The sequence below is a fragment of the Sorex araneus genome, chromosome 3 (genome assembly GCF_027595985.1).
Source record: "Sorex araneus isolate mSorAra2 chromosome 3, mSorAra2.pri, whole genome shotgun sequence".
Lineage (NCBI taxonomy): Eukaryota > Metazoa > Chordata > Mammalia > Eulipotyphla > Soricidae > Sorex > Sorex araneus.
Genome location: NC_073304.1, coordinates 169587889 through 169612721, shown reverse-complemented (window position 1 = coordinate 169612721; position 24833 = coordinate 169587889). Strand labels below are relative to the sequence as shown.

At 56.6% G+C, this 24833-nt stretch overlaps 1 protein-coding gene across 3 annotated transcripts in view; it reads left to right on the top strand.

Annotated features, from left to right (window-relative positions):
• The window catches only part of SIK3 (SIK family kinase 3), a 181200-nt gene that overhangs the window by 124460 nt on the left and 31907 nt on the right, over positions 1–24833 (top strand). For all 3 annotated transcript variants that reach the window (XM_055129789.1, XM_055129788.1, XM_055129787.1), the window contains exons 5-6: positions 17730–17854; positions 18225–18348. In XM_055129789.1, coding sequence (XP_054985764.1) covers positions 17730–17854; positions 18225–18348 — 249 coding nt within the window. The remainder of the gene's footprint in view (positions 1–17729; positions 17855–18224; positions 18349–24833) is intronic.

Below are 24833 nucleotides of genomic sequence, written 5' to 3'. Positions count from 1 at the left end.
AATATTGCTCCATAGTTGGAAGCCTGCCTCATGAGCTGGGGGAGAAGGCAGCTGGGATAGAGAAGGGGTCACTAAGTCAGTGATGGTTGGAGGGATCATTCGGGACAGGAGATGTGTGCTGAAAAGAGGTAAAGGACCAAATGTGATGGCCTCTTAGGATCTGTATTGCAAACCATCATACCCCAAAGTGGAGAGAGAGTATGGAGGAAATTGTCTGCCATAGAGGCAGGTGAGGGCTGGGCTGGGGGTGGATACTGGGTTCTTTGGTGGTGGAAGATGTGCACTGGTGGAGGGAGGGGTGTTCGATCATTGTATGACCAAGTCTCAAACACGAAAGCTTTGTTAACTACATACATGGTGATTCAATTAAAAAAAATCCTATTTTGATTGACAGGTTCCTTTTAAGTAATAAAGAATGAAAGAGAAAATCAGGAAGGGCAGAGAGCTGCTGGGAGCCCTCGCCCACGCGGCGTCACGTGGCCTCGCGTGGCCCGGTTGGCTCCTGTCCCACCAACAGCGCCTGCTTATCGGGGACCCCCCCCCATCTCTCAGGAGAATGGGCCTGTGTGCGGGTTCTGGGCTGCCCCTCTCCCTTGCCCTCCTCGCTCCCTCTGGCCTGCAGAGCTCTTGGCTTTGCCTCCGCGCCTCATCTTCCAGCTTGTGCAGTTCCCGCCTGGCTGGCACAAGCTCACCACCTATTGGTGGAAGGAAGCAACTGCATGCTCCGTGGAAACTCAGACCAGTCTGGGCAGAGGCTCCCTGGACCGGGAGAGGCAGGGAGACTTATCTAGACGCTGAGCACTGCTAGGGCATGGCTTGCCTGGGATGCCAGGTAAGGAGAGCTTCCGTCTGGCTTCCCCCGCCTTTACAGAAAGGAGTCAGGCCTCAGACGATCTCTCCGGGGCCGAGTGCCATCTGGACGGCCTCTTTTGTGCAGAGGAGAGGGTCTCAGACACATCTAAACGCCCACACTCTTTTCGGAAATAGCGCCCCGCCCCGATTGTGTTCCTTAAGCACCTCACCGACCCCCGCTGAACCCGAGGCTGTTTCTGCCTCCCTGGTTCGGTCCAGCGCCCCGGGCAGGCTTTGTCCTGCTCACTTCGGGGAACACCGGGCGCCGGTGAGTCCTTTTGTTTCCAGGCTCTCCATCTGTGGACTTCTTACCAACCCGAGGCTGCTGACACTGGTCCAGAGCCTTCCAGAGACGCACACATTTAGCCAGGGGCGGGCGGGCAGGAGCTGCTGCCCCGTCCTCGTCAGAGCATGTTCCTCTTCCCTCCTGTCTGCCTTATCTTCTCCGAAGCAGCCCACGGCGCCGGGAGCGCGGGGGGGGGGGGGGGGGCCGCCTCCCATCCTCGCCTGGGCAGTTCCACCAGAGCTTCAGAGCACAGGCGTCAGGCTCCCTTCTCCGCAGATTCCCTAGGGTGGTTGTAACAAATGACCACCACGGTAGTAACTTGACACCACAAATGTATTTTGTTCCCCTTCCAGAGGTGAGCCCCCAGGAGTGATCCCTGAGTGGGGTGGCCCCAAAATAAAAAAAACGAAGACCCCCAAAAAATTGGAAAAAAAAGAAGAAAACAGCTTTCTTTTTCCTGTTTATTTTACTCCACTAACCTCCCAGATTAAAAAAAAAATTATGCTCTCCTGATCTTGAATTTTGAACATTTTTTAAAACTTAGTTAAGGAAAATTCATAAGGATTTTACTTTTTTGCATTGTGAAGCCAGCCGCTTGTAAAAGCAGGGGCCAGCAATGACTAATATTAGTAATACTACTGAAAAATATTTGGCTAAGAAGATTTTAAAATGTATTTCTTTGTTAATAGTTAAAACAAATCTTCCTAGACACAATATGAGTCTCTGCCTGCTGGCCTGTAATTACAGACTCTGAGGTGCTGGCAGCCAGCCTTGGGCAAGGTTTTGAAGTTTATTAACCCCAGGTCTCCGTCCTGTTGCATTCAAAGCAGAGGAAACGGCTCCTCTAGTTTAGGACCTGGGGTGCGATGAGCAAACCTTATCTCACCTTATCTCGGCTCTCTTGGGCTCTTTCTCCCCTGCCACTGTTTCTTGGCTCCTCAGCCACTGCCGAACATCTTTCCTTAAAGGAGATCGGGTTCCCTCTCACCTGCCCCCTCGTCTTTGTAGCGGGCAGTGGGGAAATGTGACTGGTTGAAGCCAGTTGGACTATGGGGTTTTCGGGGGAAGTAGGTTGTGTCCCACCAAAAGTGACATTCAAATCCTTCGTTTTTCCGTGGTCTTGCAGGTACACTAGCATACATCTCAATAAGCAGCAGCTCTGTGAAAAAGAAGGAAAGAGGAGCTAAGAGGACTTTGGCTTGATTAAAAATATTTTTAGACCTAAACTGCTAGTCTCTAAAACTCTTCATGTATGTTTCACTGTCATGTGCTGGAAGATTAATGTGGAATTCTTTGGAAGGAAATGGGCTTATTTAGGAGATTCGGTAGGAAAGAGAAGAAGAGTCTCATAAAAGAAGAGAAATGCCACTGCCCAAGCTGGGATGCAGATGACTCCAGAACGGAGTGTCTAAAATTAGCGACAAGTTAGATTAGGATGTTTCAGAAAAGCGGATTTTCACGATGCCATCATTTCCCTAAGTGATCTGGATGAAAAAAACAGCTCATCTTGTTCAAATGTAGAAGCTAAACAATTTGTTTTGAGTATGTTTGTGCTTATATTTTGTCTTTTATTTTTAAATCTTCTAGACTTCTTATGTACATGAATGGCTGTGGCGTTACAGTTACTGAATGGCATTTGGTGCTTGTTACCCAGCCGTCTCCCTGTGTATCACTCAAGGCCGTTCCTGGCATGCGCGGGGCTGGGCTTCCGTTCCCAGCACCATGTGACCGCCCGGAGCCCCTGATTATAGCCCTCGTGGTCCCCTCAGCTGCTGAGGAGGCCTCACAGCTAGCCCCAGATCAGTCAGTCAGGCTGCCCTCCGACTGCTGCTCCCCGGGAGAAACTTCCGCTATGGGAATGGTGGCCGTGCGTATGTTCTTGCCCTAGGTATCTGTTTGCCCTCATTCTGTTTCTGAGAGAACAGAGACAGCTAAATGCCTTTCTCCCCCTCTATTTTAGAATGTAAAAATCACTCTTATTGTTCCTAGCCAACCTGCCTCCTGTCGGGTTGTCTAATTAATTAATTAATTTTGCTTTTTGGGTCAACCCAGTGATGCTCAGGGGTTCCTCATGGCTCTGCACTCAGAATTACTCCTGGCAGTGCTTGCTGGACCATATGGAATGCCGGGGATCAAACCCCAGTCGGCCATGTGCAAGGCAGACACCCTCTGCGCTGTGCTATCTCTCCGGCCTCCTGTCAGAATGTTTAAAAGCTTTTTTGTCACCCGCAATCCAGAATAAGCTTTGACATTTTTCCAGAATGAAAAGTTTCCAGAGCCTCACCCAGAAGAGCTCAGTGACGCTCCTGGCTCAGTGCTCGGGAGCAGGAGGCTGGTGCTGCCCCTCGGGGGTGGGGGCGACAGTTCACCCGGGCCCCGTGCGCCTGCTGCCACTGGCCTGCGCTGGGGGGGCAGGCGAGGCAGGGAGGGTGTTCTTGGCTGATGCGCAAGAACCGGAGAGAACCCTCAGCAGAGGGAAGCCCCCGGGAAGAGCTGCCTCAGAGGTGGGGTGAGAAAGTCTTTGGATCCTGGGCCCAAGCACGTTTAGGATGGCTGAGGGGAAGGCTGGGAGCTGGGGTCAGGGGCTCGGGGTGGGGGGAGAGTGGAACACTACGGGAAGATCAGCCAAAAGGCAGTGAAATGGTAGAATCCCACACAAGGGTGTGGGGGTCAGCGGGGGAAGGAAAAAGGCAGCAAAGGCAAGAGAAAAGGTGGAGGAAGGGTTTTTAGTCACATGTTTGGGGGGTTTAGGCCACACCCAACAGTGCTCAGGGCTACTCCTGGCTCTGTGCGCAGGAATCACCCCTGGCAGGGCCTGGGGACCTATGGGATGCCGGGGATCTTGCTCGGGTCAGCCCCTTGCAGGGCAAGTACCGTCTCTATCTCTCTCTGGCCCTGGGAAGAAGAATTTTTAACCTGGGTGACAGTCAGGTGTGTGGGCAGGAGCCGGGCCCTGTCAGACGCAGGTTAGAAGGGAGAGATGAGGTGTTTGTACCGAAGAAGGACTCTAAGCCGGGGAGGAGTGTGCGGGCCTGACGGTGGAAACAAAGTAGTTTGTCTTGTTTCAGCTGATTAGAGAAGTGTCTGTGCTGTAGAAAAGTCGCTTAAGCCAGAACGCCGCTGTAGCTGACATGTTCCCTGAAGCTCTCTCAGACCCTCAGATCCACCAGAACCGTTTGCAGATGGTGGAGACGTCTTTCCAGCCCAAGGACTGGGAGGCGTTTCTCTTGAAAGGTCGGCTCCGGGAATGGCCTCCCTGAGAATTATTGGTCCAGTGGCAACCAGTAAACAAGGGCCGGCAAAGCCAATCTTTGAAAAGAATTTCCAAGTGCATGGGTTTAAGGCACTGTGGAAAATTCTGACCTTTATTCAGCGAGACCTAAATTCAGCTCTTCCCTTCTCCTTCCTCTGCTTCTCTTCTCCTTTCGGTTTGTGGGTCACACATGGTTGTAATCGAGCCAGGGCTGATCACAGATGAGGAGAGCACTTTGGCCCCCATCCTATTCTCCAGTCCCTATTTCACTTTTCACGGTGAAAAATGAGGGGCCGGGTTGATAGCACAGCGGGGAGGGTGCTTGCCTTGCACACAGCCGGACCAGGTTCGATCCCTGGCATCCCACATGGTCCCCTGAATCTGCCAGGAGTGATTCCTGAGCACAGAGCCAGGAGTAACCCCCTGAACATCACTGGGTGTACCCCTGCATGTCTCTCCCCGCCCCCCAATAAAAATAAGCAGATTTTTGTGAATTGTGGGTCTGAGCGTGTCTGTGGGGACTTGTTAGCTTTGAAGCACCATCGTCCCCACTGCAGGGTCTGGGACGGTTTGCTTCTACAGCCGCACACCCAAGTACCCTGATACCGATGCAGAAATACAGCTGCTTAGATTTTTTGTGGTGGTTTGCGCAGCCCAGAGGGGCCTGTGGGGTGGGAGGCCGGAGGCCTGACTGCGTATCCGCAGAGCCTCACGTCTGATTCGTGCGTGGGGCCCACAGACCTGTCCGTGCCCCTGCCGAGGCGTGGGCGTGCTCACGATATTGCCACTTGATTAGGATTTCTTTGTTTGAATGGAGACACCGTGACTACTGTCCTGTTGGAGGGTTTCACACCTGCACTGTGCCCCCACCCCGGTCCCTGAGTCCGTGTTTCTGGGCCCACGTTACCTTCATGGCTCGATGGGGCCATCAGGAACCAATGGGGGATCACACCCAAGATACTTCATTACCCTCGGATGCTGCTGCTTCCATTTAATGGTTTCAGATGCTGTTGAGAATTTAAGGGGGCTTTGACTCACTGTCTCTGAAATCACACTCAAATCCTGCCTGGTATTTTTGAGTGTTGGACATTACGCTTGGCTGAGCAGCTCACTGGGCTGAGGTGCCCCGAGGGTCTGGCCGTGGGTACTGCTTCAGGTGCCCCGAGGGCCTGGTTTAGCACCCTGACGCTGACCGCAGTTGGGCGCTGTTTTCAGGTTCCGGTGGCTGCTGTCTACCGACCTGGCCGGGACTGTCTCACTACAGCCCTTTCCTGCGGTATCTGCTCAGTGCTGAGTTGGGTGAAATGTCCTGTAAGTGGGAAGCGCTTTGTGTTTTGTTCTGGGGGCTTTGGGGCCATACCCATCAATGCTCAGGGCTGACTCCTGGCTCTGTGCTCAGGGATCATTTCTGGGTGGGGAGTGGGGGATCATAGGTGGCACCAGAAGCCACACCTGGGGTGTCTGTGTGCAAGGCAGGCAAGCGCCTTACCCACTCTGCTGCCTCTCTGGCTGGCTTTTCCCAGGACAGGCTGGGGCAGCGAGCACGTCTGTAATAGAGTGAAGGGGAGTGGCCTGGGGCGTCGTTTAACACCAGCTGAGTTCAGTGACCTTATTGCTAAGGTGCGTGAAGGCTCCAGGGGTTCTGGTCGTTTATGGAAACTTGCACCTGAATGCTGGCCTATGGGGAAAAGGCTGGGCCAGCGTTCAAGCGCGATTTTCCACCCCCCACCCCGTTGTTCTTCAGGTGGATCCCTATCCAGCACCGCTGGGGGCAGGGGATGAGCCATTTGGTGCCAGGGATGAAGCTCAGAGCCTCACACGTGCAAGGCACGTGCCCTCCCCTCTCTGTGTGGGGTTGTCTACTTCCCTCCTGCTTGGCTGCTGAACGACCAGGGGCAGGGGCTGGAGAGCCCCCCAGGGCAGGGCTGAGTCTGCTGTCAGGGGAACCCGCAGCCTGGCTGATGTGGGCAAGGTGGGTCCCCTGGAGACGGGGACCTCAGGTAGGGTGGGCAGACGGCAGCACCTCCCCCACACGCTCGTCACTGGGCTGCTCTTTCCCACACAAGCGTTTCCTCTTGTGTATAAATGCCCAGGCTCTGAGTCGGTCATTTTTGGCTCTACTTCTCTGCTAGTTCCTGGCTAGGAGAGTCAGACAGGCAGGGGTTGGGGTGCCGCCTGGCACTGAGGCCTTCCCAGGACCTGTTTTTAAGAGGTGACCGGGACTCCAGGGAACACAGAAGCTTGTCCTTCCGCCCTAACCTAATTCTGAGATCATAGGCTTGACTCTTGTTTTGTCCAGTGCAAAGCGAAATAAAGCTTTGGGCCCCCTGGTTTATGGGCCTGCGGGACTGCCCAGCAAACACCAGACAAGCGAGTCCGTATCCATGTCGTGTTCCCTTTCACCAGCCTGTGAAGGGTGTAAAGCCCGATTGCTTGCTTGCTGTTCTCATGGGAGTGCTTTCCGGTTCCTTGAGCCATGTGCAGTGAGAGGCCCTCGTCTCTGCCCACCCCGGGCTGCCGCCGTGGCTGCCGGTCTGGGTCTGGGTCTCTGACGGGAGAATGCATCTTGAGACGCTTTCAGATACGAAACTGTGAAGGGTTTTTAGCCCTGTGCCTTCTGGTGAGTTTATTTATGATCGATGTTTTCCCGCGTCATTTTCCCTCCGTCCTGTTTTTCTGAGCTGTTGACTTCACACAAGAGAGAAACGAGACCCAGGTTCCCCGCACAAACGCCTTGGCTCGCTTGTTCACTTCTGTTTGGGGGCACGCCTGGCAGTGCTCAGGGCTGACTCCTGGTTCTCTGCTCAGGGGCATACCTGATGGGGCTGGGGATCGAACCCAGGTCGGCCACGTGCAGGGCCAGTGTCCTCCCCGCTGTGCTCTTGCCTTCAGTTGGAGCTGGATTGCGTCACCTCAGCAGGATTTGGGACCGTTGCTGGCTACAGACTCTGGCTATTTTTTTTTCTCCTTCCTTTTTTCCCTTTTTGGTTTTTGGGGTTACACCCATTTGTGCTCAGGGCTTACTCTGGGTTCAGGGATCACTTCTGGTGGTGCTCGAGGGGCCAGATGCAGAGTCAGGAATAGCACTGGGGTCAGCCTTGCGCAGGTCGAGCCCCTGGGGTCCTGCGCTGTCTCCCCAGCTCCTGTGATCTCTTTTCCTCTCCTTTGCGGTGTGCTCAGCCAGCCAAGGGAGAAGCCAAGGGCCGGGGGTTGTCCTGCTTTCCCGCGAGAGCTGCTGTTCTGCCCTTCTTGCCCTTACTCCATTCACACGCCCAGCGGGCGAGGAAGCTACAGAGGGGTCACCATCTCTCTGTGCAGCCCCCCATTTTGCCTCTGGCCAAGAATTCCATGTCTCAGAATTGATGACAAAACTCTGGGATTTAATGCAGCCCTAGCAGAGAGAATGGCTCAAGTGAAAGGCTGTGGCCGCAGAGAGGGGTGAGGGGTGCGGGGCGCTGGGAAGAGGCAGGGTCTGTGTTTGGAGAATGGGGTGACCATAGACCGCAGGGAGAGGACGTGTGTGTGTGTGTGTGTGTGTGTGTGTGTGTGTGTGTGTGTGTGTGTGTGTGTGTATGTCCGCCTTAGCCAGTTTCTCCTGTTAACTTCTCTTTTTTGTAGCTCTTCAGAGATTCACTATTTTGTATTGTTTTGGGGGTGGGGGCCCACCCATCAGGGGTCAGGGGACCCTGAACCCGGGCCACCCACATGCGAAGCCTGTGTTTCTGCCTGTTCGAGCATCTCCCCAGCTGAATATCCATCACTTTCATGTTGAATCTGCATGCCACCGTCTTTCCAGTCGCCAGTAAACAGTAAGGGACGTAAAATGCCCCCATGGGTAACTTTTACCTGAGCATTTTCTCAAATAACTACTTGATTTGGTGTTTTGTTGTTACTAGTTTTTTTTTTTTAACTTGGGGATATTTTATAAAATCATTATTTTTGGTTTTTAAAAATGAATTCTGGAATAATAAAAGCATATGATAGGAACAAGAGCATACCTTAGAATATGCTAACTGAAATTTAAAAATTCAGTTTCATGACTCAAAATAAATGGAGTTTTTTAATTCCAGCGGTTAAGGTGCATGCTTTCCACCTGGCAGAATTCAGCTCTATTATCTGCCAGACCCTTACCCTGTACTCTCTCCTTGGCCCGTGTCCTTTATCATTTTAAGTGAATTTCTTTTTTAAAACCTGTTTTCCATAAGTGTACTAAGAATATGTATATAATTTGATACAAAGGATTTTTTTTCTATTATATCAAGCACTTTTTTTTTTTTTTTTTTTGCTTTTCGGGTCACACCCAGTGATGCACAGGGGTTACTCCTGGCTCTGCACTCAGGAATTACTCCTGGCAGTGCTCAGGGAACCATATGGGATGCTGGGAATCGAACCCAGGGTCAGCTGCTTGCAAGGCAAATGTCCTACCCGCTGTGCTATTGCTCCAGCCCCTCAGGCACGTTCTTATGCTGCACTGTTTTGTCTTATTTCATTTCTTATTTCATTTCTTAGTCTGGTTTTGGCGCCAGACCTAGTCGTCCTCTGGGGCTGTTCCCAACTCAGTGCCTAGCTCACTCCTGCAGTGCTCCAGGGCCTTGCAGCACCCGGCGTGTATGGGAGCTACATGCTGAGGGTCTTGCCTCTCTGGCCATCTCCTCCTCCCGTCCCCTCATGAGACCACACAGGCTGGCAGGTCCAGGCGCCATCGGGCCTCTGTTCCTAGGGCTGCCCTTGGTTCCTGGAAAGCAGGAACACAGGGCTCTGGGGCACAGGTGCTGCCTGCTCTGGTTCATCGCCAGCACCCCCTCCCCGTCTCCTCCTGGGCACACAGATGGGGCCCCCCCCCAGGCCTTTCTCCATGTCACACCCCTGTCCCTGCGGCCTCCGCACCACCCCAGGGGCCTCTGACCCATCACGCACAGGGAGTCCGGCTTGGGACTGACACCAACACTTAGACACTCGTGTGACGTCTGCTGTCGTCCCTCTTACTGCGAGTGGTTGGCATCTAGTTATTTGATTGGGATGAGGAATACCCAGCTTCCCACGACACAGGCAGTGCCCGATTGCTCTCCCGTTAGCATCACGGCCATACACGCCTTTGCAATACGGACCTGGTACTTAACTACACCTTTGTGCATCATCTTGCATGGAAAGTATTCACAGGGGGCTATTCGTTTAGGGTCACTGCTGTGTCCCCAAAAGCTTTTATAGGGATCCCAGTCCCAACCCACCAGCTGTCTAGGGCCGCCCCGAATTCTCATTTCCATCACACTTTTCTCTCTTTCCCCTCTTTTTCTGTCCTCCTCTCTGTTCTTAGTTAACCAGTGAGTCATTTCTAAGCCGTGAAGTCAACCCGCTGTAGGTGCTAAGAATCCTCTGTGTGTGTGTGTATGTGGGGGGGGCTCGGGGGATCCACAGTGGTCCCCCCACCCTTCACCCCAACCCAGAGCACTGGCCCGGAGGGTGGAAGGAAGGAAGAGGGAGCCCGGGATGTGCTCTGTTCCCTTTGCTCCTTCGGGATCTATTGTCTGTCACAGAAACAGCTGTGAACTATGTAGCAAACACCTCTGCAGATGCAGCGCCCATCAGCCCAGGCTGTGGCCACCCCCGAGAATGCACAGACACACACACACACACCACCACCACCACCACACACACACACACCCTACCACCCCGCCACCACCACCACCACACACACACACACACACACACACACCCTACCACCCCACCACCACCACCACACACACACACACACACACACACACACACACACACACACACACACACACACACACCCTACCACCGCCACCCCTCACCCCTGGGGTCATCATGACTTTCCTCTCAATTGCTTGGTTGTTTGAATTGTGTCCTCAGGCACAGGGTACCCCTAAGGTGTGTTTATGGGAGATTGTGGGGGCTGCCTTTCTCGAAAGGGGAGAGCAGGTAGCCTGTGTGCACCCTGTACCCCCCCAACACACACTCCTTTCCGTGTAGTTTGCTTCATGGAATCAGCCTGGATCTGTTACTCAGTGTCTTACCGCAGGCACCAGTTTGGGAGATTCTTCCAAACTGGCACAGTGTGGTTGAGTCACGTCTCTTTCTCCCTGAGTCCCTGGGACATGCCACCAGCTCTTTCTGTAGTTGCTGTGGAGTGCTGGGGTCACTGTGAACATTCTTTTTTGGTTTGGGGGGCACATCTGGCAATGCTCAGGGGTTGCTCCTGGCTCTGCACTCAGGAGTCACCCCTGACAGTGCTCGGGAAACTATATGGGATGCCAGGGATGGAACCTACATTGGCTGCATGAGACAACCCCCTGCCTGGCGGGGCCCTGCAGTGAACACTCTTCAACATGTACTGGGTCACCTCTCGAACATCACCGTGCTTCCGGCATTGAAGGCGTGTTTGGGCCACCCCTGTTGGTGCTGGTGAATCAGTTCCATTGGTGCTCAGGGACCAAGTGCAGATCTGGGGTCCGAACCTGGGTCAGCTACATGCAAGACAAGTGCCTTACCTGGTAACTTTTCTCCAGCCCTGAATCCAGCCCAGCACTCAAGAGTCTGACCCAGGAGGAGTGGTGCTGGGCCAGGCAGTCTCTTCTGCTTTTTCTCAGTAAACTCATACTGGTATCACATGCATGCGTGAGTGCTCCCTGGCCTCTGTGTCCCCCAGCATGTGGGTGAGTGCTCCCTGGCCTCTGTGTCCCCCAGCATGTGGGTGAGTGCTCCCTGGCCTCTGTGTCCCCCAGCGTGTGCGTGAGTGCTCCCTGGCCTCTGTGTCCCCCAGCGTGTGCATGAGTGCTCCCTGGCCTCTGTGTTCCCCAGCGTGTGCGTGAGTGCTCCCTGGCCTCTGTGTCCCCCAGCGTGTGCATGAGTGCTCCCTGGCCTCTGTGTCCCCCAGCGTGTGCGTGAGTGCTCCCTGGCCTCTGTGTCCCCCAGTGCGTGAGTGCTCCCTGGCCTCTCTCCCCCAGCGTGTGAGTGCTCTGTGGCCTTTCTCCCCCATGCAGGCAGTTGCCACCCGTTGACCTGGGTGGTGGTCCCTGACGGAGTTAGCGTTTTCTTTCTCTGCAGTAATGAGATCCTTCTCTTTACGCTTCTCTTGGCCTTTCTGTGAAGCTCTGCCAGGTGTCTGTGGGCTATGCCTCGGGAGACAGGAAATTATATCAATCAGTCACGGTCGGGGCCCCCGCAGCTGTTGGGATGCCAAGAGCCCCCTTGGGCGCAGCATCTGGTGTCCACAAGGTTATCGCTGGGCCTTGTCACTTTTGACTTTAAATCTGGGTGAATCACCTCTCCAGTGTCTCTTTCTCAGCCGTGAAACAAGACAGTGCTCGTCTTGGCGCCCGGCCCCGCTCCCGACAGAGTGCCCGTGTGCTTCCTCCCTGACGGTCCCAGGTGCTCCAGCCAGGGGAGGGCTCAGCCCTGGCCAGTGAAGCTGGGTCTGGTGCCGCCGGCCCGCTTTGCTCGCCGCTGAGGCCCCTGACTGGAGTCGCGGGTAGTTAACTATGATGCAGTGCTTGTCACCAGAGGGCTGAGAAATGCCTCACTTTGCTCCCAGAGAATCACGAGTCTGGGTTGTGTCCAGAGTCCGGTCCTGTGAGTTAGCACGACTCTGAAATGAATAGAAACTCTGATTGCCTAATTTGGAGTGATTATGCACCAGGTTTTCCCCAAGCTGAGCTGACATCGTTGGGAGGTTGTGCCCGCCTTGTTCCCCCCCACCCCCAACCTGGCTTCCTGATGGAGAAGTCTGCTGTCCCCTTCCCCCCCTCAGCTGTGTGCCCTGCGTCTCTGCACCCGGGATGCTGCCCTGGCTTGCAACACCCCCCCCCCCCACACACACACACACTTCCTGCTTTGTCTGTTTGTTCTTTTAAAACCCCTTTTTGTTTTTGTGTTTTGGCCACACCCAGCGGTGCTCAGGGCTTACTCCTGGCAGGGCTCAGGGGACCCGATGCTGGGCTGGGATCGGACCCTGGCCAGCTGTATGCCGGGCAGGCACCGCTTGCTCTCTCTCTGCCCTTCGCCCCGAAACTCACCCCTCTAGACGGCAACAGCCCCCAGAGCGTGCCTGCGCCAGTATCTCACACCTTGCTCCATGGTGGCCGCTGTGGCGGTGGCTGGACCTGAGCCGGTTTTTGTCGTCTGGGGTTTGCGCTTACCCCCAGCAGCTGTTCCAAACTCGGTTTTCAAGGGGCGCTCCTGGCAGTGTTTGGGGGCTCGTAGGCAATGCTTGGGCCCAGTACAAGTTTTTTTTTTGGGGGGGAGAATGTCCCAAACCTGATGGGAGACCCCAGTCGAACACGTGACTCAGTGAAATGCTAGAATATACTAAGACCACCGAACAGTGCCATTCAGGGGGGCAAACCCCGCGGCTGAGCTAAACGGTGAAGAGTGGGGGTGAGGAGAGTGGCAGGCCACGCTCCAGAGGCCCCAATTCATCTATCAGCACTTAAATTAAAGTGAAATCAGCCTTCAGCACCTACATTCGGGGCAAAGGGAAAAGGGAAAGAAAAGATCCACAGGCTGAAGTCTGAGGTCCTTGATCCACGATTATCTTTTTTGTTTGTTTTTTTTTTTTGAAAGGGGGGGCACACCCAGGGATGCTCAGGGTTACCCCTGGCTCTGCGCTCAGGGATCACTCCTGGTGGTGCTCGGGGGACCCTATGGAATGCTGGGGATTGAGCCTGGGTCAGCCGTGTCCACGGCAGATGCCCTCCCCGCTGGACTGTCGCTCCGGCTCCCTGTCGTTTCATCTCCAGTGAAAGACAGCTGGTGCCGCTGACATTTCCCGTCTCACCACAGACCTCCCTGAAGCTGGCCTGTGTGACGCAGGCGGGCCTGCACCTGCACTCCCTCCCAGTGCTCTGCCCAGCACACCCCTCCCAGGCCCCACCCCGTAGTGAGTCTTCCCATGGGGAAATCTCTTCTCTGCCTCAGTTCCTCCCCAGCAGTCTGAACATTGCCCCCCCGGGAAGGCGCCCATACATACACATTAAATACACGACTGAAGGAAGTGGAGGGACTCATTTAGAGGCTGTGAGCGAGTGGAAGCGATCTTAAGAGCATATAAATATTTAGTAAATAATGAAAGACTGTGAGTAAGAATAGCTCCAGAGCCAAAAGAAGGTGAACAATTCCAGTGCATTTAAAAAGAAAAAAAACTTTTTGAAGTTCAGGCACCTGATTAAGCTGAAGGGTTTTTTGTTTGTGTGTTTGTTTTTTTATGTTCTGAGCCCCACCTGGCAGTGCCCAGGGGGTCCTGCTGAGCTGGGCCCAGTGCCCGTTTCCCTTGTGCCAAGCCTTCACAGAGCCCTTTGTGCACCCTCTTGAGGTCTTCCAGCTCTAAAAGTGTGTGTTCCTCTGCTGCTTTGGCATACCCCCCACCCGGGGATCCAGTCACCAGCGATGGTGGGAGAAGGGGTGAGGGAGGGGCTAGTGAGTGTGTTTAGGGTGCTCAGGCCAAACCCCGAGGTCTGCCACCACACCATCCCGAACCCATCCCGGCCACTGTGACGCTAGCCAGCGGGAAAGGTCCCTTCTCATCCTCACCGCTGTAACGCTCGTGATCCTTCTTGCCCAAGATCCAGCATCCTGAAACGGCTTCGTCTGTTTCGCTGAAGGCGACTAAAGCTAAAATCCAACAAAAGTCTTAGTCACTCTGTTTTGTGTTTGTTCTTGCTCCACGACCACCCTTTAAAAAAAAAAAATCAGCTTATTTTTTTACAGAAAACTTCTGCCTGATTTGCTCTTCACCAGCCCGTTTTGGCATGCTCCCAGTGCTGTCCGAGTCACCTGGATCGGTGACCGCCAGCGGGCACACTCCGGGGAGTTTCCCCCGGCTGTGCCCCACTCAGTAGCATAGTAGACGGGCACCCGACTCCGCCCTCTCGGCCTGGCGCCCCATCTCCTGTTCCCTAAGCGCCGGGCAGTTGTGGGGGAGGACGGCGAGCTGTCCCTGGCCTTGCCAGTCATCCCCAGAGTCCTCTTGTAGCCCGGCATGGGCTTGCTGCTTTCCCGCACCAGCTGGAGCCAGGAGTCTCTGGCCTTGGTGACTTCTGTGTCTCCTATGGGGCCACCATCTTCCTGCCCCCAACCCGGAGCAGCTGCCAAGATCCTTCTGCTCTCGCGAGTCCCAGCAGCCCTCCCCGAAGCCACCAACTTGCCCTGAAAGAGTCGGCTTTGGGTTTTAACTACGTCTGCTGCTTCCTTCCCTTCAAGTGTGCGGCCAAATGTGCCCCCGTGGTGTGCCAGGGGGGTGGGGGTGGGGAACCCCTGTGTCTCCCCTCCTCGTCCCACTGCGTGGATTAGAGGGAGCTGCGCCTCCTAAATGCGTTCCAGATTTGATGTGTGTTAGTAATTGCAGGTTTCCCCACACGGACAGGGGCCGGGTTCAGAAACGGAGTCGTGTTCTAGCTGCACGGACCGTGAGCTCGCCAGGACTTAACTCGCAAGATGCCGTGCAGTGACTGTTGATACGGACTAGGTGCCGGGCGTGGAGGGAGGGCAGTGGCGCCCCACCGTGTCAGGGAACGCGGAGAATCTGTGTGTGGAAGCAGAGGTGAGGGACCTGCATATGGAATGAACGAGGAGGGCGGAGAGATGGTGCAGCAGGGCCAGCTCTGCACGGGGAGGCCTGGGTCCAGCCCGGCAGCTGCATCTGGTCTCCAGAGCACTGCCGGAAGAGCACCCCAGCAACAGAGCCAAGAAGAGCCCCTCAGCATCACCGGGTGTGGCCCCCAAGCTGGAAAAAAATAAAGTAAAAACCAAATAGAATTGACGGGGACACCCCAGGATTTCTCACTGGAAGGGACTGGCTATTTGTCGAGAGTTGGGTCAGGGAGAGAGCTAAATGGACTGGAGGCTGGGCTTTGCTTTCGAGGGACCCAGGTGTAATCTCCAGTACCGCCTGGTCCTCGGAGCACTTCCAGGAGCCACCCGAAAGCCGAGTGCTGGGGGGGGCCGGGCCCAAGCCTGCCCGGTACAGCCCCAAACCAGCCAGTGGAAAGTGGTGGAGCAAGCTGGAAAAGGGAGATTTCGTGCATTGAAGGTGCCGGGCTCTCGTGCCTCACAGAGAAGAGGCGCTTGCAGGTGGGACTAGCTCCACTCCCCAGACCCTCGCCTCGAGGCTCAGCGCCTGGTCCTCAGAAACCGATTTAAAAGGGAGGAGTTTGGAATCCCCTTCCTACATGCTCTCCAAAGACACCGCTCTGCTGAGTTTCCTTTGTTGGGGCTTTCAGCAGTGTATTCCTGTTCTCTCAAGAAACATCTGAAGAGGGACCGGAGTGATAGTAGAGCGGGTAGGGCGCTGGCCTTGCACACACACCGCCGGCCTGGGTTCGATCCCTGACACCGCATACGGTCCCCCAAGCCCTGCCTGGAGTGATCCCTGAGCAGAGTGCCAGGGGTGAAGGTCTGAGCACAGCCTGGCATGGCCGAAAAAACCCAAACAAATAAAATGGTCAGCTGTTTAAAAGACACAAAGGAAAAGGAAAGAAAAATATTAACAGCGTCTAGGGTGTGCAGACTTGAACTTGTCAGTTAAAATTGTTGGGTCTCAGGAATTGTGTGTTATTTGGTTGCGCTCTAAATGCAGTTTCACTCATAGCCGACGTTTATTAAGTGCCTGCTGTGTTTCAACATCGTCAGTAACGTGAGAAGCAGAGGGGCGGATCTCTGCTCGTTCTCAAGGAGATAGGAGATAGGAGATGCGTATCTGAGGGCTCTGTCTACACACAGGCGTGCTTACCAGGAGCGGGCAAGGCAGAGTGAGGGGAGTGGAGAGTGGAGAGGGACAGCGCTTCCTTGGAGACCTGGGAAGGCATTTGCTCTCCATGAATGCATGAGAATCCTTGGTGCTCACAAAAGTTGCTCCCCTAAGCCCCTCTTGAAGTGAAGTTAATTTTAGATATTGGGGGAGGTGGCCAGCTGCCCCGTCAGTGCGAGAAGAGGGCGGACAGCCAGCGGGCGACGGGGACGTGGCCCAGAGGTGGTTTTGCACTTTCATTTGCTGACACCCTCTCGAGTTCCTGCTGCTTATCATAAAGCCGCATGGGGACGCATGGGGACTCGGCTAATGGAGACGCCCCCTCGCGCTCCCTGACTAGCAGGAGGCAGAAGCACAGCGCAGACCAGTCCACGGGGCCTGCTGTAGAGGGAGGAGGAAGCCCGTGGCCTGGTGGCTCGTGGTAGAAATCTGGTGGGACTCCAGGCCGGAAGCCACGGCCGGCTGGTCCTGGAGAGGATGTTTCAGCCGAGGCAGGAAAGGACAGGGCCTGGCGCCGTGGGAGGTGGCCTGGAAAGGCTGTCAGAGCCGGCGTGAGCTGTCCAGCGGTGCGGGGCCCCGGCGGGCGGGGGAGCTGGTGACCGGCAGCCTCACCAGGGACTCGGGTGGTGCCAGCGGCATGCTGGAGCGCGGGAGGATTTGCACCCAAGCGAATGGTGGTGGGGCCGGAGGGTGGGCCCAGGAGGATCTAGGAGCATCTCGGCGGCTCATGCCTCAGTGGAGCAGCTGCCAGAGGAGACCTTTGTCACACTCGTCCCGCACACGGAGCGATGCAGGGCAGAGATGGCGCCCACGTGGTGGGGCGGCTCCCTGCCGCTCCCCCGTGGCCTGCAGCCGCCGCGTGCTGGCTTTCCCCGGCCCGACTCGTCTGACAGCGGGAGCAAAGGGGCCCAGGCAGACGCGCACACAGGCGCTTTGGGAATGTTCTCGGCTCTGGCAACTGAACCTAAAGAAATGGATATCTGCAGGCGGGGGTCCCATCTGGTGATATTCAGGGGCTGCTGCTTGACGCCCCTCCCCTCCCCCGGCTCTGTGTTCCGGTTGAGCTGCCCCAGTGGCGATGGCCGAGCCTGTCGGCCCGTGTCTGAGCCCCGTGTCTCCAGCAGTCCTGACCACAGGCAGACAGGAGAGTTGGACCAGCCCCGGCGGGAGCCTGGAGTACTTGCTCTGCACACGGGCATCCCGGCTTGGTTCCTGGCTTCAAGTGGTCCTCCAGGCCTGGCCAGCAGTGGCCCCTGAGCACCGAGCCACACGCAACCAAAGTCTGTCCCCACACCCCCAGAGAGGTAACAGTAACACGAAAGCTCTGGGTCCAGTGCCACCCACCTGGGGCGACTCGTGGGCCAGCCCGGTGCCCTTCTGCTGCTTCTAGCTGGGTCACTGGGCACCTCCGTCCCACGGCTGCCCTCAGGGCCAGCCTCTGGCCTTTCTCAGCCACGTTTCACAGCGACTCTCACAGCTGGCACTGGGACGGAGCTGCCCAGGGTTGTTCTGGGACTGAGGCCACTGTCGCCACGTCGGTAACCCCTGTCTGTCTGTCTGTCTGTCTGTCTTTGCAGATTTCGGCTTCAGTAACCTCTTCACCCCGGGGCAGCTGCTGAAGACCTGGTGCGGCAGCCCCCCCTATGCGGCGCCCGAGCTCTTCGAAGGCAAGGAGTACGACGGCCCCAAAGTGGACATCTGGGTACGCCGCGCCCTCCTCGCTCCCCACACAGACTAGCTCTTCCCAGCAGCCACCGCCAGGCACTGCCCGGGCCCCATGCCCGGCTCCCCTGCCTCCGAGATCCCAGTCCTCTGCACCCCCTCCCTCGCCCCCATCAGGAGACCTGAGGCCACGCCTGCAAGGGTGCTCCTGCCAGAACGGACATTTGCCCCTTTCTTGCCAGCTAGCTGGCTTCTTGCCCCCAGATGAGTCTTGAGAGAAATCTCAGATGTTTTCTCCTGAATTGTTTGTAAACGAAGAAGAGGGTCGGGGGGCGCCGGAGAGAGAGAGAACTCAGCTCCTTCCCCTGCCCGTGCTGGGAGTGACGCTCCTGCTGTCTGTTTGGGTGCAGAGCCTGGGGGTCGTCCTCTACGTGCTGGTGTGCGGGGCGCTGCCCTTCGACGGGAGCACGCTGCAGAACCTGCGGGCCCGCGTGCTCAGCGGCAAGTTCCGCATCCCGTTCTTCATGTCCACAGGTAAGGGATGCCTGGGGGCCCTTCTGGGGGCCCCGTGCTGCTGTGCCTCCTCTGCACCCCCGTCCCTCCCCTCCCCCAAGGGGGGCGTGTCTGCGACTGCTAGGTGCATGCAGCAACGCCTTTCACCCGTCCTGGGCGCTCCCATCCACCAGGCCTCAGGACGGGGATGAACAGGGTAGAACGCGGCACTTCCTGCTTCTGTGACATTTATCCCCCAGACTCAAACCACATTTTTAAATGAGTGGCGGGAAAGTCGGTAGTTCTTGGAAAATGTTCCACGGAAATGGTCCCCAGGTCCCCAGACCAGACAGGGCGCACACGAAATGGCCGTGTCAGACAGCGCTCCTGGGGACCATGTCCGAGCATCTAGTGTCCACTCTAAACCCAGGGAGCTGCTGCTGGGCCCAGCCATCTCCTCAGCACCCACGCTGCATAGCCGGGTGTCTCGGTCGGTGCTGTAGGGAAAGAGCAGAGACAGCAGGTTGGGGTGGTGAGGGGCGCCGGGCCGGTCAGAGCCTCCATGCACGGGGCCCCGGGGCGCCTGCGTGTCCCGGGCGGGAGGAGTGACCCGTGTGGGCTGACATGCAGAGGGTCTGAATGTGAAGAGGACAGGAAGGAGGCCCAGTCCCCAGGCTCCACTCCTGCCACCACACCGTCCCCGAGCGCCAGGCTGGGTGTAGCCCCTGAGCACCGCTGCTGGTGGTGGACCCCAAACCAAAACGGGAACCAATAAAAGAAGGAATTTTATAGGCAGAGACTTTGGAACAGAGTCTCTGGGGCCCCCACCCGCTGCACCAGGGCTGCCCGAGAGCAGTTTGTTGGAGACGTTAGTTTTTCTTGAACGATAGTTACTCAGACACGACGGGGGGAGAAATCGGAACGTGTGTTCAAGAGAGAACCAGAGTGGAAACACAGAGAGACAGAGAGGAAGAGAGAGAGAGAGAGAGAGAGAGAGAGAGAGAGAGAGAGAGATAGGTAGAGAGAGGGAGGCAGGGAGAGAGAGAGAGAGAGAGAGAGAGACAGGGAGGGAGGGAGAGAGGGGTGGAGGGAGGGGGGGGGAGAGGAGAGAGCGAACACTCCGTGTACAAGGGAGAGCGCAGGCTTGAGAGCACAGGCATGCCGGAGACCTGGACGTGTGAGATTGTTGTCAGTTCCCAGACTGGGGTGGCGGGGGGTGGGGGAGGGTGTGGCTGTTAGAAGGATCAGGTCTGCAGATCCTGCAGCTGGGTCGTGTTCAAAGCCTTTGGCAAGCACCAGCTCACTTAATTATCGCCAAACTACCATGAGGCAGGGGCGGCTGTAGCCTCCCAGTCCACAGGCGGTAAAGGTGAAGCCAGGAGACAGGAGTTTCCCCGCGGTAGCACGGCCACTTAGTGGCTGCGCGGAGGCCGCGTCCAGCAGCGCCATGGGGTTGGGGCCCGTGCTGCGGGTGTGGGGGGCCGATTGGGCTGCTAGAGGGTCGTGGTGCTGAGTGACCCTCACCTTTCGGATCATGTTCTGCTCCCCGGAGACGAAGGGTCCCCCAGCCACCCGCTGGCTACTCACCAGCTTCACGGCGTGTCTTGAGTTGACAGCAGCAGTGGCCACTGCCCAGGCCACCCGACCCCGGTCACTGTCCCACCGCCTGGCTCGGGGAAGTCCCGGGGCCCAGCTCCTCCCCGAGGCCTCACTGAGCAGTTAGCATGGGTGTGAACGAACAGCCCCGAACAGGTGGGCTTCCTGCTCGCCAGGGCCTCTGGGCCGCTCCAGTCCTTCGTGGGGCTGGAGTCAGAGCTCAGGCGTTTCCTACCACCGTCTTACTGATGCCCACGGTGCACAGTGCTTTCAGGCATAGTTCCGTGCTTCCACCATTCCACGCCCACCGCCAGAGCTTCTACCATGGCCAGGGCTAGGTAGGTAGGTACGTAGATAGGCAGGCAGAGAGATGGACCCCCAGCATCACAGAGGGCCCCCCAGCACCAGCAGGAGTAGCCCCGAGCACACCTGGGGGAGGCTCAGTGCCACCCCCTGCACCTTCCTTTCCTCCAAAGGCATTTTATACCGTGACCTGCAAAACATACACACATACACACACACACAGAACTGAACTGTATTTTAAGTAAAATTTGCTTTTCTGTGCAATATATATTCTGATATCTTTTATTCTATTCCATTGGGGGGGGGAAGGAAGCTGATCCAAACTTACTAGTTGATCTTTATTTATTTATTTATTTATTTATTTATTTATTTATTTATTTATTTATTTATTTATTTATTCTTTTTGTGTCACACCCGGCGATGCTCAGGGGTTACTCCTGGCTCATGCACTCAGGAATTACTCCTGGTGGTGCTTGGGGTGCTGGGGATCAAATCCAGGTCGGCCGCATGCAAGGCAAACACCCTCCCCATGGTGCTGTCGCTCCAGCCCCACTAATTGATCTTGTGGCTGTTTGAAACCAGTGGCTTAGAAATACCTTTCCACAGCGATAGTCCAGTGGGTAGGGCGCTTGCCTTGCATATAGCCGACCCGGGTTCAATCCCTGGCACTCCCTGTGGTCCCGGAGCCCACCCGGAGTGACCCCTGACTGCAGAGCCAGGAGTAAGCCCCGAGCACTGCCAGTGTGGCCCCCTCAGAATGAACAGACAAACCTTTCCAGCCTAGCTCCCTCCTTCTCCAGCCCAGCTCCGCCCTGCAGCCGGTTACCCTGGTTTCCTTCTGCTCCCCCAGCAGGCGTCCTCGGGAGGGGCTCCTCCGCTGGCAAGGCGCCCCGCCCCCGCCTCCCTGTGCTAGAGTGGAGTAGATGGGAGCTGGGGCTGGGGCAGAGCGCCCACCCTGCCCGCGGAGGCTCTGTGTCCCGCATCTCGGCACCAGGAGGGACAGAAACCTCCTGGTGGGCCCCATAACACCACTGAGAACCCAAACCCAGGAGGAAACCAGACGTGAGGGAAAAGACCTTAGGCTGTTTCTGGGCGTTTATCAGCCCTTGGAGTTCCTTTGTCCTGGCCCAGACCCAACTTTCTCACGGTCACCGCAGCGTGGGGGGTTGCTGCCGCCACCCCCACAGCCCCCTCTCACAGTCGTGCCGTGTGGCACGGGCCCTGGTGGAGAAATAGCACCCTGCACCAGCGCCTCCGGGGGCTTCTGTTTACACGAGTGCAGCTCCGCACACGAGCCGAGGTGACTGTGCGAAGCAAACTCAGAAAGCAACACCAGCTGGTCTCCGCTCCGCGGAACGTAAATAAACCACGCAAACAAGATGACAGAACGCAGCCAACGGCAGCGCCGGGCTCAGAACAGATGAATGGTCAGGAGAGAGGAAGGCGCAGGGGGGTGGGGTGGAGGTAGGTGCCCCCGACATGTAGGCGGATGCCCCGGCCAGTGCTCGGGTAGGAAAAACACAGATCCAGCTTCATTGCAAGAAGCCCAGAGGGTGCCGGGCCCTGTGGCGCCTTTCAGTCATTGTTTCCTCTCCCTGGCCTGGGGTCCTGAGCGCCCTGCCCGAGGGCCCCTCAGCTGCCCTCCCTCCCTGACCACCCCAGGGCTCGCGGTTGGAAGGTAGGGCTGGTTGGTTTACCACCCTGTCTTTTGAGCATGCTGCTTTGTGCTTCCGGTCAGTGTGGAGGACATCCTGGCGGCCAGCGAGGACTCATCCCTGCCACCCCCCTTCACAGTTGCCCCCTCTCCTTCCAGCCCCCACGGGGCACCGTGCTTTCGTCTTCAGAATCTGCAGATTTGTTCTCATGCTGTGGGTCCATGTGCTTAATCTCTGTCTCCCACTTCTGGGGAGAGCGCAGGGGCGTACATCCAGAGCACCCCTAGCCCTGATCTTCTCAGAGCTGGCTCCTGGCCGGCCAGGGCTCCTGGGAAAGTGCTCACAGTGCTGTCCTGTGCTCTGTGAGTTCTCTGAGCTTGGGAGCTGCACGCAGAGAGCTCATGTCTGCCACCCGCTGCCAGTCTGCCCTGAAAACAGCAGATTTGCCGTCTCAATCCCACACGGGCCTTACCTGAGTAGAACTGAAACGGCTTTCAGGGGCCGGGGAGGGTACAGGGGGTCAGGCCCTTGCCTTGGACACTGCTGACCTCACTTCAGATCCCCGTCACCACACACGGTCCCCCGGCCAGGGGTCACTCCTGAGCACCCCCCAGTCCCCCACAACCACACACACACAGAGTTTGTGAAATAAAGATGAGAAGGCGAGACTCAAGCCAGGGAGGGGAGGGCCCTGCGCTGGCCTCCAGCGGACCCAAGGCTGTTGGGTCTGTCTTAGCGTGGACACTCTGAGAGCCAGTCACAGCCACGGCAAGGGCCCCGGGGCCGCCTGGTGTCCCGCTGATGGCTCTAGTTCCTGGGCATGACCAGACCGCCCAACGCCTAGAAGCTCTCTCGCTCTCGCTCTGTCTCCCTTCCCCCTCCCTCCCTCTCCTCCTTCCTTCCTCCCTCTCCTCCTTCACTCCTTCCTCCCTTCCACCATTCCTTTGCCCTTTCCTTCCTCCCTCCCTCCCTTCTTTCCTCCTCCCTTCCTTCCTCCCTTCCTCCCTCTCTTCCTTCCTTCCTTCCTTCCTTCCTTCCTTCCTTCCTTCCTTCCTTCCTTCCTCCCTCCCTCCTTTACTCCCTCCCTCCCTTCTTCCTTCCTTCCTTCCTTCCTTCCTTCCTTCCTTCCTTCCTTCCTTCCTTCCTTCCTTCCTTCCTTCCTTCCTTCCTTCCATCTTTCCTTCCTTCTTTTCTTCCCGCTTCCTCCCTTCCTCCCTCTCTTCCTTCCTTCCTTCCTTCCTTCCTTCCTTCCTTCCTTCCTTCCTTCCTTCCTTCCTCCCTCCCTCCTTTACTCCCTCCCTCCCTTCTTCCTTCCTTCCTTCCTTCCTTCCTTCCTTCCTTCCTTCCTTCCTTCCTTCCTTCCTTCCATCTTTCCTTCCTTCTTTTCTTCCCCCTTCCTCCCCTCCCTCCCTCCTTTCCTTCTATCCCTCCTCAGCAGTGCACTGCCTGGGACACACCGGGGGTCTCCCTGGTACAGGCCAGACTTGTTCTGTGCCTCAGGGGCCCCCGCCAGGCCTGAGCACCCCTGCACCCCAGAAGGTAGCGAGCTGGAGGGAAATCCTTTCCTTGCTTTTCTTAGGCTCATGTCTGAGGCTGGAGCTGAGTTGCTCCCATTTTTCTGCCAAAAGAATCTAAACACTCCCGCGGAGCAAGCGGAGTTTTCTAAATTAGCCCTTGGAAGGCAGCGCGGGGAAGGCCCACGGTCCAGCCCCCAGCCAAGCTGAATTCCAGAGACTCGGCGGCCGTGTGGGAGTTGCTGCTGGCTGTCCAGGGGGATCCGGTTAGTTCCAGGGCTCCGAGCGCCTCTCTCTTGCCAGCTATGTGTGGAATGAGGGGGCCTCTGAGTGGCGGCCGGGTGGCGCCGCCCGGTGTGTTTGGTGCCGGCTCCACCTAGGGGCTGTTGGGGTGGGCCCAAGGGTTCCTGACAGCCAGCATGGCAGTTGCGTGCATTTGTCAGGATTGGGGGGGAGCTGAATCCTTTCCTGCCGTGAAGTCGGCTTTCTCCGTACGCCCTGTTGGTTGGTCTCCTTTGTTGTGGTGGTGGCTGTGCTGGTCATTACATTTTATGACCCCCCCAGGATTGAGCCCAAGTCTCCCACAGGCCGAACACCTGTGAATTTTGCATGTTTCTTCCACAAAACCTAACGGTACCTGTGATGTATAAACTTCAGTAAATATTGTTAAATCGTGGAATCTCATATAGGTGTCTCACATCAGATATCTTACATGTGTTACCTAGACTAGCACACGAGGTAACTCACTGCTACTCTGAATTCTTAAGTTATCTCAGTTTGTTGCAGGTTACTACATAAATGGCCAGGTCACATGAATTCTGGCGTGCTTTTTTGGTTGTTTTTTGGGGGGGTCACCAATGATGCTCAGGGGATTCTCCTGGCTCTGCTCTCAGGAATTACTCCTGGTGGTGCTCAGGGGACCACGTAGGGTGCCAGGGATCGAGCCTGGCCGGCTGCGTGGAAGGCAAACGCCCTCCCTGCTGTCCCGTCACTTCAGCCTCTGAATTCTGGTTTTCAAAGGCTTGGTTGAGACCAGTGTTTTGGGGGATGGGTCGTTGTGGGTGGCCACACCCAGTGGCTTAGGTGATCCTGCTGGCTCTGCTCAGGAGTGACCCCTGGCCGTGCTGTCTATGGTGTCAGGGGTCCGACGTGGGCGGGTTTGCCAGCCGGGCAGCTGCCTTAACACTTGTACAGTTTCTCCAGTGCCCCCCCCCCATCAGTGTTTTAGAGTTAAACTTGCCAGAGCACCCCATAGAGCTGTTGGGCCAAACTGTAACCCTGAAAGAAACGGCTTCCGGGCAGCCCTGGCTGTGGGCCCCGAACCCGGCCCCTCTGGTGTGTGGGAGGGGCTCGCCCACAGCCTCCTTGCAGGAGCCAGGTTTGTGTCTCCCCCCCCACACACACACACACCCGCCCCGCGGAGCTAAACATTTATTTAAGGGAAGGAAAATGAATGTAC